This window comes from Macaca mulatta, chromosome 5 (assembly GCF_049350105.2).
Source record: "Macaca mulatta isolate MMU2019108-1 chromosome 5, T2T-MMU8v2.0, whole genome shotgun sequence".
NCBI classification, from domain to species: domain Eukaryota; kingdom Metazoa; phylum Chordata; class Mammalia; order Primates; family Cercopithecidae; genus Macaca; species Macaca mulatta.
The window spans coordinates 178475017-178489876 of NC_133410.1; the positions used below are offsets into that span (position 1 = coordinate 178475017).

Sequence of the window (14860 nt, forward strand, 5' to 3'; positions counted from 1 at the left end):
CCTTATAAAGGAGGAGGGAAAAATTACATTAAAAGTTGCTCTCTCTCTATATATATAATTATTAAGCAAGATAAAAACACGTCTACACATCTCAGAACTAGAACATTAGACTTGGAAAAACTTAGGTATCTTTTCATAAAGCTTTTTCTTTATTCTAAAAAATGGAGGCCTAGAGAAGGTATGGTATTGCATATGGTTATGCAATTAATTTAGTGGCTTAGAACCAAAATAAAAAGACCATGATGGCTAATAATAATCCCAGATCAGGACTGGGATTGTTTTCTTAGTTCCATAAAGGCAATTATTAAATTGTTCTAGCACTTGAAACGTGCAATGAAGGCTATTCTAATCACAGGTATATCATTTGGAAGAGTTTATTGATGTTTCAGCACATACTTAATGTCAAATTCTTATTCTTACTCATTCATTCACGTATTAAGATAGCATCTCACTGTTACCCAGGCTGGAGTGCAGTGGCACCATCATAGTTCATTGTATTAATTGGGTCATCCTTAATTGATCAGAGAGACATTTCTCCAGAAATCTGATGATCCAAGGAATTAGTCAAATCTGGAAACTGAATAGAAATGGGACAGACACACTGGCGCATGGGGCCTTCATGCTGCCAGGCCAATCCCTAAAACGGATCACAATGCACATCAAAGGGTTACAATGCCGTATTCACATTTTTCTTTGATCTTTGACACCATCCTTATTAGAGTCTATATTCAATCTAAGCTGGAACAGAAGCATCTCTAGCTGCTGTCTTTCTTTTCATTAGAATATTTTTCCAACACTTCCCTCCTTTAAAAAATTATGTCCTTTCAAAACATTCTTCCTACTCATTTGGAGTATGCATGTAGAGATCTGAATTTTCATTCCAGTCCAATGAATTTATGTCACCTGCTAATCTGTAGATGGCACTACTTTTGCCAGCTTTCAATTATTTTTATTTGATCTCAAGCCCATTTTCCAAGAAGTTCCTGATGTATTTAGTGTGAAGCTCCTACATTCAGAGTGAAACCAGGCAGGAGCTGATGGATGTCTGGAAGCCTGGACACATCAGTGAGTCAGAACTCTTCTTTGGCTAGAAAAATGGCTAGAGGATGCCATGTACCAGGGAGGTGCTTTATGGAGGTGCTGATCCCTGGCTGCCTGCCCACAAGTCCAGGCTGCCCACGCTCTGCCTGGAGGAAGCAAACCCTGTCTTCTCTGCAGCCCACACAGCACACTGTCTATAAATCAGAGGGCAATCTTCTTAATATGCTTTCCTAATATAACTCAGGACCTGAAATAATTGTGAGTTTACATTTTCTTGCTAATTCTGGATCCTTTGATAATGAAAGTGCCTTTCTCAATTCCTACCTCTCCCACCTATTTGATTGTGCACACATGGCTTTCCAACTGGCCAAACAAAACCCCCTTTTCTGGAACTGGGAGGGTAATTTCACATACAATCTTACAAAGGGTGGTTAATTATTTTGTGGTGGGACAGCTCAGAATAAAGCTACTTAAAACTCATCATGAGCCTGAAAGACAGTATTAATAGTACCCAACCGAGACACAGAACAACTTCGAACAGAAACACATACAGTGTTCTTAGCGACAGAGAGTGTGAAGAATTCACTGCAGGTCTCCCTGCAGTTGTGGAGCTGAGATTATAATACAGCAAACGATAGGATCAGGTGCCTGGGATGAGAGATGGGTTGGGCTCTGAGGTTAAGGCCAAGAACAGAAATTCTGGGGTGATGTGTGAAGAGGAGACCTGCTTAGAATTTTAGGATTAAGACCCACAAGCTGGGAGTGAGGATACTCACTCCTTTCCTCAATTTTTCATTTACGAGATGACCCCTGGGAGTCAGCTGATCTCTCTGAGCTGTAGACTCATCTCTTAGGTCCTTTCCAAATCTATCATAATATGATCATGACAACCAGGAGTAAGACTGCGCTGGCAAAGGGAAGAAATGGTGAGGGGTAAAGAGAAAAGGGAAAGAACAAGGGAGTTCTTGGTGCACTGCTAAAAATTCCATTGCGGTAAATACAAATAGGGCAAAGCACTGTGATGGCCAAGCCATTTGTGACTTGGCAGATGGCCACAGACACAGCTTGTGCACCACGCAGCCCGTGAGAACTTGTCCTCCACAGGCAAGACAACTTCTTGTGTGTCGCTTACATTCTGGACAATAAAATGAGGGAATAAATGGATTCAAGCTCTCAAAGTATTAGGACACTCCATTCATACCCTCTCCAGATGTCCTCATCTCACTGCAGATGTGAATCAGCCCACATTCCTCTAGGACTTCCTATATGGAGGATGGGCCAGTCCTCTTGGGCACAGCTGCAGGTTTCTCCCTCCACCTTCACTTCCAGAGCAGCCTGGAGTGAAGCCTGAGCCTCACTACTTTTACCTTGTTACCTGGACTAAGGGCAGGTGATGAACCAAGTGCCTGTGGCCGTGCCACAGACCCAACTTTTCCTCTTTAGACCAAGAACTGCTGGTTGTGTAAATCTCAGCTGTTCCACAGGGGGTCTGACCAAGGCCCATGTCTTTGGGCCTTGAAACCTTCATTTCACTTGATAATTCAGAGAGGCCTTGTGTCTACTCCGGCAATTTGGGAATGTAATTTTTATCATCAACAAAATTCTCCCATTAAAAAAAGGGTTGGCATTCAAATATTTGTTGATGGTGCTTAGCAGCATGCATTCATTACTTTTATTATTTAATGATTAGTAACAATCTGTGCATGGGGAATGTCTCAAAATATGATGAAAATAAAACGCTAAAATTCTTAAATTATTACAACGTACATTTTCCCAGCAGTTCATCATTCAGTGTAAAAGCCAGAGGCAGCCTTGCTATGGCCTGACAGTAGGCCTCTGGCAGACTCACAGCCTCCATATCCAACCTCTCTACACTCGCTCACTCCCCACCAGTCTCCCTGGGCTCTGCTAATCCTGGAATGGGTAAACCCTGGAATCCTTGAACTTACTATTTCCACCATCTGAAATGAGTTCTGGGATACCTGGAACATTTCCTTTGGAACCCTTTAATCAGCGAGGCCCTTCCTGGTCACCTATATGAAACAATGCTCACCCCATCATGCTCTATCTACCTTGACCCTGGCCTTTGTCTTTAGAGCATTAACTACTATGTATTTACATACTGTGCCCCCATTAGGATGAGAGCTCCCAGAGGGCTGTGCTCCTATCATTGCTGCTGTTTACTGATGTATCCCCACTGTTGAGAAACACACTTTGTTCAAAACAAACACTTGAATATCTGCTGAGTGAATTTATTCTACTTATATGCCCTTTAAGTTAGACCTATTACTAACTTACTGCTTGCTTTTGGTAGAAATTCTATTCATTTCTTAGACAGTTTTAGAAAATGTCTATTCTTTAACCACAGAACTAAGTATAAACCAAGATTTCTTTAAGTGAGTCCTCAGAAATGCATCATTTGCTTACAGTGGAATTTGAGAGGCTGGTGATAAAGACAGGCCTGAGAACAGAGGCTCAGGGTAACACAGAAGAGGAGGCGGAGATGCCGGAAATGTATGCTCTTGTTATTGTTGAAGGGAAAAGCAATTGCCTACTTAATTTATATTTCCAAATGTCGAACTGTCCCTCACTCCTGTGTCTGCGGTTGTTTGATTAAGACCATTCAAATTCACAGCATAGGAACTGGATCACCTAGGGTTTCCTCTTTCATCAGGATAAAATTTCATCTATTTGAAAAGATGCACTCAATAACTGGAGAGGGTAGTTAAATAGCATTTCCTCCTTCCTCTTTACCAGCCCATTATCACAAAGTGGAATTGCATCGTGAACACTTCCCTGAATCTCCCATGAAAAGTGTCATTATAGGCTCTTTCACTAAGAACTGGATCTCGGTGAAAAACAGAAGAGATCCTGTAATTCAAGCCCTACTGGATTTAATTCTTACTAAGAGTGCTATGATAACTTCCCTTACAATTCACTTAGCATTTATGGCTTACAAAACACCCCGACGGATGATATCTCATCGGAGCCTCAGCACCACTCTAAGGTCGGGACAGGCCTGTGATTCTGCTCACACAACAGTGTAAGAATCCAGGGCCAAGCCACCAACGCTACAGAAAAAGCCCCTTGCAGAGCCCACATCTTCTCTCAGTCCAGGGCTCCTGTTACCTGCACATGGTGGTCACTGAGTGCATGCCAAAGCCTCGGCAACCCTCATAACAGTGTAACTAATTATTTTACAATTTTGTTCATAAAAGCAATCTTTTTCAGAATTTGATTCCATCTTAAAAATCTTCTTCCTGACTTTAGTGGTTAAGGTCAGTCTTCCACCTAAGTGTTTTTCAGTGTGACAACATGGCAAATTGTTGCAATTAAACAAAACCACCAGAAGAAAGTTGAAAATAGGGCTTTAGTGGTTTCCACTTTGCTTTTCTCTCAGCTTGGATGGAAAGAGGCCCTGTTAGGCTGAGCACTTTCCAGGTGATCTCAACGATCTCTCCACTGGGCAGTCAACTTTATCTAAGTGATAAACACAATTAGGAGCAAGTCATATCAATTAAATGAACTCAAAGTACTTATGAGGCCACTATTATCCATTTAGTACCAATTACTCTGGGGATTAAAAACAGTTTAAGACCAGGCCTTTACCCCAAAGGTGCTTAGAATCTTGGTGACACCTGCATATAAAGCAATATGCAATCATGCGCTAAACTAGGTAAATGCCATAGAAATTCAGAGGGGGCCAAGCTGGGAAGATAACAGAATGTATAAAAGGAGACCAGACAGTTCTCCTAGCAAGAGTAATGGTTTAGTCTAGACAAATAAGGGTAGAAAGAAACACAGCATGCCAGTAATAAAAACCTAGGTGGCACTGGTTTTTGCAAGCATCATGCAGTGGATCTGCTGTGGAAGGCTGTCTGGAGAGCTCTGGGACAGCAGGGAACTCCTTCAGAAATTCTATTCCAGAAGAAGGCCTCTGGGGCGTCTTAGGAGAAACAATAAAGAGGAATTTGGGACATTTGATCCACTACTTAGGCACAAGAACTAACACCCCAGTGAAAGGAGGAGAGGCGGCCATAACTTGGAGGTAGAGATGAGATGCCTTACAAAGGCAAGAAGAAATCAAAAGTCCACTGCAGGTCCTGGGTACAGAGGCACAGGGAGAAATGATCAGCCCCCATTAAGGCAAAGGATCGGTAATATTCAGATGTTTTCTGGAAATGAATTTCAAGTTCCGCAAAAGTGTTTTGAAATGGAGAAAAACAGGTTACCTTTGAGAAGTTCTAACCAGAGCAGGACTCAAAGACCAAGTAATCTAGGATTGTCCAAACCTTGAAGAAAAACAAAACAACAACAACAACAACAACAACAACAACAAAAAACCACCTTCCCACCAACGTAGGGCTGCCAGTAGAAATGGCAGGGAGTCGGCAGACAGAAGCGCAGGCCTGGCCGGGGGTGGGGCAGTGAAGCCCAGCACCTAGCTTTAGCAGGTAAGGAGCAATTTTCAAGATGAACTTAATAACAGCAGCTGAGAAGCAAGAACGCTCACTGGTTACTAAAGAGTTGATGCTACCCACAGCCATCCTGGGCAGTAAAGACCTAACAGGAAGTGCTGGGAGTCAAACACTAACTTAGTGTTCACTCAAATACCGTTCCCTGCCTACGACCACAGAAAATGGGTTTTGAATCTTTAAGCACAGTCGCTATGTATCTACCTACTTCCTTGCAGGGGAGTCTGGCCTTTGGAGAAGAAAGATGTTGGCTGATCTCCTCAGGGTGGTCATTACTGCCACAAATATAGAGCCCTTGCTAATTTCAAGAAGGAACAGAAAGATATAGATGCAGCCTGGTGCAATGGCTCACGTCTGTAATCCCAGCACTGTGGGAGGCTGAGTCTGGAGACAGCTTGAGGCCAGGAGTTTGAGACCAGCTTGGGCAACATAGCAAGACTTCATTTCTACAAAAAAATTAATTAGCTGGGCATGGTGGCATGCGCCTGTAATCCCAGCTACTCTGGAGATTGAGTTAAGAGGATCACTTGAGCCCAGGAGTTTGAGGCTACGGTGAGCCATGATCATGCCACTGTACTCCAGCCTGGGCAACAGAGCAAGACCTCATCTACATACACATACATATGAAAGGTAAAGACTTGAGAACAGATGCATTCTATCTTGTTAAAGAGACGTACTGCTTTCATAAACCGATGAGAATGATTTGAATTCGTCTCAGCCTGCACCTGAACTGAGTGGGTCCCAGAAGTGGACAATTCTGGAGCACTTTATTCTAACCCATGTATTTCCTCAAGGAGCAAACCCTTCCTTTATGCTCTTCCTCACACCTTCAGCAAACTCAAATCCTCAGTGGAAGGAAGGGGTTGGGATTATATTCAGTATCTGCTCAGCAGGCTTTCCTCTTTCCTGCTGACTCCAGAGTCAATTTCAGCACAGCCTCTAAGTAAGTCACCCTCTCAATCCAGAATTAGGGAAGCCCAACCCACAACAATTTTCTTTCAGTCTCATTAGCAAGTCCCCAGTGCTTCAGTCCAAAAGGGACCATCAGGGAATTAATTTCTTTTTTCTTTTATGTCTCTCTTACAAAGTCTGTGCCCTGTGATAAGGTTCTGACTTCTTCCCTCACACAGGGTGCTGTGTGGTGGGCTTTGCAGCTCCTCCCCTGCCTGAAGTCTTCTGGTTTAAGTACAGGCAGTGGAAGTTAGTCTCTCTGGTGCTGCAAAGTCTTGCCTTTGGTAGGAAAACCCCTGAGAGACGCTGTGACCCCACTATCCCTTGAGACAGGTGGGCCTTCCATATTTCTGCTGTACCTGAGACAGAATCCAATTCACTACAAAGGCATTGTTTAAAATGTCCCCTTTCCTTCCCTGCCCTGAGAAACAAATCAATCACTGAGTTCTAATGATTCTCACTCCTCAATATCGGGCTGCCACATCCTGGGCTTCCCCTGGGTTATGTGCTCATCATCTCTACTGGACCCCTTCCTTGCTGACCTGCCTCCAATCCACGTACCATGTCATTACTAAAGTCAGCTGATCCTGAAAGATCTAAAGCATATTCCATGTCTTCGTTGTGTAAACAGTGTGAAACTCAAGTCCTACGAAGGACCTAGGTGATTCTTCACATTTTGACTCCCATCCACCTCCCTGACTGCATCTCTGGAGCCTCCCTTTCCGACTCTCCCTCCTCCCATCCCCCCAACCCCAGCAAGTTCTCTTTCCTGAATTCCCAGTAGTTCCCCACAGCTCCACCTCCAGCCAAGTTCCCTTCCTTACCTTGCATATCTGGCAAACCCCTAGCTTTGAGGTCTTGGTTCAATAGCCCTCCAGGACTCCCCAGGTAGCCCCTGACACTCCTTTTCTCACCACCTTTTACTCATAACTTCCTATTTTCGCTATAATTGTCTTTTTGCACATTTGACCCTTCATTAGACTAAAATCTCAACCTGTCACTACTTGTTGAATGAATCAATGAATGGATGGAATATGGACTTGAGAAAGGCTGGACACTGGTGCATGGGTGACTGATGCAGTCATGAGGAAAAATAAGTCAGCCAGAAAGAACACAGAGGGCCACAAGCAAGACAAGAGGACCCAGGTTAAAACCCAGGGAAAGCAGAGGACAAGCCCTCAGAGAAAGAGCAATAAAAAACAAAACTTGGGAATAGTTAAGGGTACAGTATTCCAAAGGCCACAGCAGGTGGGCCCTCTGCACTTCTGCAGAGCCTGACACAGATAACCCAATTAACTACATGGGAGTTGTTTAAAATGCCTCCTTTCCTTCCCTGCTCACAGATAGAGTACAATTCTACCACTGGTGGTTCTGGTGAGAACTGGTGGTTCTCACTCCTAAATATCCGGCTACCACATCCTGGTTTTTCCCTATTAAAATTTAAGAGAGAGGGAATGGTTTACACTGACCTAGTACTTTACAATAGAAAACAATTATTTCTGCAACATTCTACGAGAACATTTGGGTAAAAGTCTTATGAAGTTATACAAATGGATGCTAGCTATACAATATAAAGTTTTGTTTTTAATTAGGATAAATTTTAGTCAAGTCATACTGTTGTTTCCAGTATCAGATACTGCTAACCCAGGGCTTCTTTTACCACATTGTCTGAAAAATCTGTTTTTCTTACATAGAGTTCAGTTTCAATTCAAAGCCACTCATATAACACTAAGGTAGACGAATCCTTCAGTTTAGGTTTTCCGGACACAAAGATGTCAATTTAACCAGGAGATAACACATTTTTTGCAAGGTAGATATTGAGGCCTTGTACATAAAAGAGACTAAATGAATATGTTTGAAAATAATTACTACATTTCTAATATTCAAACCCAGAAGTTAGTTCATCTAGTATTATAGCTGTCAACTCCCACATCCCCCAATGCCAATGTCAAATATGGAGCCCATCCCAACATTGGTGATGGATTGTGGCAATTTCCCAGCTGAACCAATACAAGCCCTTGACATTGCAAGCAGCTATTACCAACTGGTCAGAGTTGGCCCATGTGAAATCTCATCATTCTCAAGTTAATTATGTTGAATTTTAGCTTTCACAGCCCCTTGCTCACATGTGCATGGTACACAGACAGCAGAACAGCTGACTACTGTTAGAGGACAATGAGCAGAAACAAAGTGAAAAATGACTTGCCTCTGCTGCTTTATGATGTCCTTCTTATTGTGAATCAAAGTTTTAAGCTATGAATTTCATACATGCATACAAGTGCTGCCATTTCAGATGAATTCAGAGACCTGAATTACAGCATGCTGGTTCCAGACCTCTACTGGCCACTGACCACCTCTGGCTGGACTTCCTTTATCAAGCTGCCCTGTGAAACCTGGGGTTTAGTTATTCACTGTGTTTTTAGGAAGTAAATTTGGCATCAGTCTGTTGATTTCATGTTCCGGTTTCCCATATTTTATCTATGATAGGACAGAATCCAAACTCCTTCATGTGACATTGAGCTCATCACAGTAAAAGGACCACTTCGTTCCCCTCCTCCTGCCCTTGCCTATTAGTCCATCATACCAAACCTTTCGGTGGATATAGCTGTATTTGCTTTCCATGGCTCCTGTAACAGATTTCCACAGACTGAGGGATTTAACACAAATTTATCTTGCAGTTCTGGGGAATGGAAGTTCCAACACGTCTTGAAAAGCCATCATTCAGGTGGGCCCAATGTAATCACAAAGGTTCTTTCATGTGAAAGAGGGAAGCAGAAGTCAGTATCAGAGTGATGCCCCCACAAGAGAGACTGGACTGGCCATTCCGAGCTTTGAAGATGGATGGGGCTACAAAACAAGGAATGTGGGTGGCCTCTAGAAGGTAGCAAAGGCAAAGAAACAGATTCTCCCTTAGGGCCTCTAGAAGGAACAAGGCCCTGCAGAATCCCTGACTTTTGCTCACTAAGACCCATGTTGAACTCCCACACCACAGAAGTGCATTGGGCCCAGCTATATAATCCTGAATAACCTCCCCATGGCAAGACCATTAACTGATTCCAAAGTGGACACCTTTGGTAGGGGGCATTATTCTGCCTATCCCAGTGGTGTTCCTTCTTCCTGGAGTGTCTACTTCTCTGCTTAGAAGACTTCTAACTCTTCGGGCATTCCTTAACGAAATATCATTTCCCATGGAAATGTCACTCCAAGCATGAGGTCCTCTCCTCCTCCAATCTATGGGGTTCATTCCCCCGCCTCCTCAGTCCCATGTGCGTACCTCTCTGGAGCACTCATCCTATACTGTGTTTTATTTGTCCTCAAGCATCTCTCTCTGACTCGACTGTGAGTTACTCTTACTCATTTTTGTGGCCTTAGGAGCCTAACTATAAAAGTCTGAGGAAAAAAAATTAACGTGATATTTTAATGAGTAAAAACCTCAGGTGGAAGCAGAGGCAAGACCAATAAATTCACAGGATTTCTGTTTGGAGCATAACTTATAAACTACTTCTGATAGCTCTTAAGTGGTTACACCAAGACCCAATCAAACAAACCCTTTGTAACCATCTTTTAACCATGCCAGGGAGGTACTCTGCCAAACTTAAAATTAACCACTGGCATTTTCAGGCCATTCCTAACCATAATGTGATATGCCATAGATTGAAAACATTGTCAAAGTTTTAAGTGTCTTCCTGGCCTCGGCTAGAAAAGACAAGTCACACCCCAAGTGCTGGGTTAGATGCCAACTCAGGGGAGTGATAGTATCAGCAATTCTAAATTCCAAAAACTAAATCAACACTTCTTTAACAAATCTGACTAGGCTGGGTTGAGATTAAAAGCAACTTGGCTACAATATTTATTTGTATTCCAGTATCTAAAAGTTCTTGCATTAAAAAGTAGAATAAAAAGTCCAAATTAAGCACAATTTAAAATGCCTTGAGTATTCAAATTGCAAGCCAAATAGGAGCTGGATAAATTAAGGTCACAGGGATTGGGGGTAGATCTATTTTTAAAGGGAGTAATTTGCTGTAAATGTCTAATGTCACCAACATCATCATACAGTATAGAAATCTAAACACATGGAAATAAACCTAAAAATCATGTGCCTAGCAAGGGAGCTGCAAGAACCCAACAGTTAACTACAAAAGAGAAGAAATGATCACCTTTTTTTGGTAACATGCCTACAAAGTCTATTTTTTTCTTCAGGAGCAGTAATAAAACCCCTTTTCAACCTAACTCCGGTTGTTGTTTGAGTTTTAGGTTAGGGAAATGTGGACTTTTTGAAGCCAAGGGCAGTATGTAAATAAGCCTTTGATTAAATTTCATCGTGTCTCTTAACACTGAGAAAATACTTAGGATTTGTACTTAGGATTTCTGGATCGAGAAGGGGGCCTATTGATCTGTATTAAACCTCACATTCACAAAAAGTAAACTGAGGACTTGCTGCTTCCTCCAGGTCAGGAAGAACCCAAGGCTAAGGAGAGACTCCAGCTACTTCTACAGGGGAATGTTACCTGAGGATACGAGACCTACTGTACAGGATAAGGTGTACATCCAGGCAGTACTTCATGAAAGATTTTAAACTTGATGCATTTTTATAGAAAAGAGAAGCACAGTTATTCAATATTTGTGTTGGGGTTTTCAAACTTCTTTTTCTATAAATGTATTTAGAAATAAATTTAGGAGCAGTGAACATCACCAACCAGACTATTTGGCTAAAATGGGGGACTGCAGGTTCTAATTCATAAAAATGGTAATCATGTTGTTGCTACTGCTGTTGTTGTCTGGACGTTTCAAGCCTTTCCTATTATTAAACCTTGGTTATGTAGCATCACAGGACAGAGTGAACTCTATACTGGGGGAAATCACCCCAGAGAGTATCCAGAATTAGAGCTGGAGTCATCTCAGGCTTGCAAGCAAGCACCAACCTTAAAGCCTACCCACAACTCAATGAAAAGTCAATGCATTTCTAAAGTCTATTAAGGTCTATTAAGATTGTAAACTAGAAGTTTTGTAATAAGCTTAATGAATAAAATAACTGAACCCACTAAGTGCTACTTATAGAAAGAGGCTTGAGAATTTAGCTTTAGTTAGCAGAACTCGTTCCCGCTAGAACAGGATTGTTCATCTTGCCCCTATTAGATACAATAATCCTAGTGTTAATGGTACTAAATGCTTCAGGAAGAAACAACTGTAGAAACCACAGTGGGACCTGCAAATTGCACTTTCTGTGTAAGTAAAATGTCAGAAGAACTACACTCTTATAACTTATGGTCTCATGAAAAGACATTTTTTTCCGTCTTGTATTTCATCCTGAAGGATTTTACTATGTTCAGCATAGTAGCAACTGAAAAAAAATGTGTTTCATCTAGAAACAAAAGTGAGAAAACTACAAAAAACACTGAGCTTCTGCAATGCTCGGTTTCCAAGATTTTAACATTAAATCGAAGATAACGCAAAATAAAGATTGCCACAGTAACCAAACTTTTCTGCTAAGTATCCTTAAAAATAATGACAGTTCGATCGTATCTTAACTGTCTTCTACAACGTGAGCAGATAATACACCTACAAACCTTTTTTTGCTAGCTTGCTTTATAAATCTTGCAAGGTAAGTTTGGTTTTTTTTTTTTTTCAGGGATGGAGAAGACAGATTAATGATCAAGCTTAAAATAAATCGGTTCTGCAATCCCTCTGTATTTTAATCCGATGAAGCACGTTTCCCCATTCCACGCCATGAAGCCATTCGATGTCAACTTGTTATGGAGTCAAATGCGACAAACTCCGAGAGCTTCAGTCGCGAGGCGGCGGCTCACAGCACCCACAGCCGCCCGCACTCCTGCGGCATCAGGACACGGCGCCCTCCCGACGCGGAACCCGCATTCACGTTCTCCGGAGCCCTGGCCAGCTTACCCTCCTCCCTGTCCGGGGAAACTGAGGCACAGTGACGCGAGGGATCCGGAGCCCAGCGAAAGCCCCCACAGCTGCTCGGCGTCCCCTTCCCCCAGGACATCCAGGAGGCTCGCCGGCAGCTGGCAGTGGATTCCGCGCTCCTCGCCCTCGGAAGATTACGGTTCGAACCCGGGATGCGGCGGTCCCCAAACGGCCAACCCCCGCCCCGCACGGATCTCGAAGCATCCTGCGACCCCCTGGAGCCCGCTGCCGGGACCATGCGGCGCCTCGCAGCGCAGCCTCCGCCGCAGTCTCAGTCAGCCCAAACACCCGAAAGTTCCACGGCCCCGGCGCCGACCCGGTGCGGGGCTGGCCCCCACCTGTGCCCCTCCGCCCCATCCCTCCGGGTGCCCCCAGCTAACCTGACACCGCCGCGCCACTCAGGTGGCCGCCGTGCACCCCTTGCCATGGCCAGCCCGACAGCGGCCGCTGCGCCGCACTCTGCGCCGGACGCCGGGTAGCGCCTACTGCGGTCGAGCCGCCTCCGCCGGCGCCTCACAGCGTTGCGGGCTGCGCCGCCGGCTGCAGGGAGCGCGGAGCTTCCCACCTACAGGAGCCTGGGCCGGCCGGGGCCGAGCATGCCCAGTGCGGCTCTCCGGGCGGCGCGGAGGCGCGGGTGTAGCCTCCGGGTTTTCGCGACAGCCGCGGGCGGGGGCAGCGGGGCGGGGGCAGCGGGGCGGGCGGTGCGGGCGGTGCAGGCGGTGCAGGGCGAGCCAGTCGGAACAGCGGACCGGCCCAGTGGAGGAGCCAGCGTAGGCTGTCGTTACCGGGAAGCCCAGCGCTCAGTCCGCTCAGCCTCTGGGCCGGGCCTCGGCGGCCCCCTCAGCCCGGCACCCGCAAGGCCAGGGCCTCCGCGGCAGCGCGGAACTCTCACTCCGCTCTCTCTCCCGCCGGGGCGACGCGACTGACCCTCGTCGGGGCGGGGCGCTCCCGGGGCTTCCACCGCAACTTTTGTGGGCGTCTTATCGCACTCGTGTTCAAGGACACCCAGGAAAAGGCTTCTTAAGGTCCCATCCTGGGACACTAAATGGGAACCAATCAATCCACCCCCAAGCCTACCCTGTCTTCTTGCAATCAAATGCGATCACGAGCAAACCACCTTGCATCCAAAAGCTTCTCAGGCCTTCCCGGGCGACTGCGTTGTCAGCCTTAAACGTCTCTTAAAGCAAAGTCCACAGATGAAAGAGTCTGGAAGAAAACCCAACGGGACGTTCCCTGGTGACTTATGAGTGGTGGGGTTCCAGGAATTTTTTTTTCATTTTCTTTAAAAATATTATTTGTAATTTCGACGTTTTTTCTGATGAACCATAAGTTGATTTTTTAATTAAAAAGTAGAGTACTCTAAAATTATTAAGTACCTACAGAAGTTTTGCTGCACGATCCTGCAATGTAAGTGGCTTCCTCCCCTCTTTACCTTCCGTCTTTTTTTTTCTTTTTTTTTTTTTTTAATTTTAAAAAGAGAGACTCAATTTCTGGGGCGGGACCAGGCTCCTCCCCCAGGCATTTTAGTGCCCGCCCCCTTGGCCACGCCCCACTCCGGTCCTTTTACTCCCGTTCCGCCTTCTTCCCGGTGGGTTGCTGCGAAGACCCGGAAAGGTGGACTTTGCACATTGATGCTCCTGGCGACTCCGGCAGCCAGACTGGGCATGTTCCGCCGCCGGGTCAGGGATTGCTGTGCCAAGAGAGGAGCTTTAGCAACTCTCAGTCTCTCTGCTCCTCTCTGTTCCTGGCAAACTGACAAAGTAATGCCTCTGACCCCACGCCCCCAGGTCGGACCTGCAGAAGTGGGTCAGGACCCGACTGAGCATGCTCCGGGCAGTGCCAGGCTGCCGCACGCGGCTGCATCTGGTTGCCCAAGGTTGATGTAGCCGCGGTCTCTCGTCACGACATTGAAGCTCGGGAAACGGATGGAAGCAGGGCTCTAGAGAGGCACGATTGCATCGACACGTGGGCAGGTCGCCCAGCCAAGGGCCATGTTGGTGGGTGGGTGCGTGGGATCTGTCTTACGAGTGAGTCAAAGCCTGATTTTTTTTCCCCCAAAAAGATTGAAATGAGATGTCATATTTTAACAGTTTTATGGCATCTCGAATAGCAACACATTTTAGCTCAAGGGATTTTTCAGCTGTTCTTTCGAGAAACGTAAATCTTCTTTGTTTTTAAGTATTTAATAAACATTCTTTACAATTGCACCAGAGCACAAACTTTCCACCTGCTTTATTGATTGTTACATTTGTGTCCCCACTATGAAAATATTCCGCAGTATTATGTCACGTTTTCTTCTCCAGCATTTCTGCATTCACTCTATTTCCTCCCTTCCCCCGTCTCTTTTAAATTCTCAGAACCTGCAAAATGCACTCTTGCTATCTTAGAAACCACTTGAGGTCGGTGTGGGGAACTTGCTTTTAATTCTCATTTAGAGAAGACAGCACTGAAATGGAGAAAAGTCACAG

At 44.9% G+C, this 14860-nt stretch overlaps 1 protein-coding gene across 5 annotated transcripts in view; it reads right to left on the reverse strand.

The window, feature by feature from the left end:
• Positions 1 to 13853, reverse strand: part of MFAP3L (microfibril associated protein 3 like) — a 41150-nt gene extending 27297 nt beyond the window's left edge. For 2 of the 5 annotated variants that reach the window (XM_028847969.2, XM_015139457.3), the window contains exon 1: positions 12773 to 12961. Coding sequence is in view for 2 of the 5 variants with exons in the window: in XM_015139457.3 (XP_014994943.1) it covers positions 12773 to 12819 (47 nt within the window). In the remaining 3 variants the exon portion in view is untranslated. 5 annotated transcript variants of the gene reach the window in all.
• Positions 13854 to 14860: the final 1007 nt, after the last annotated feature.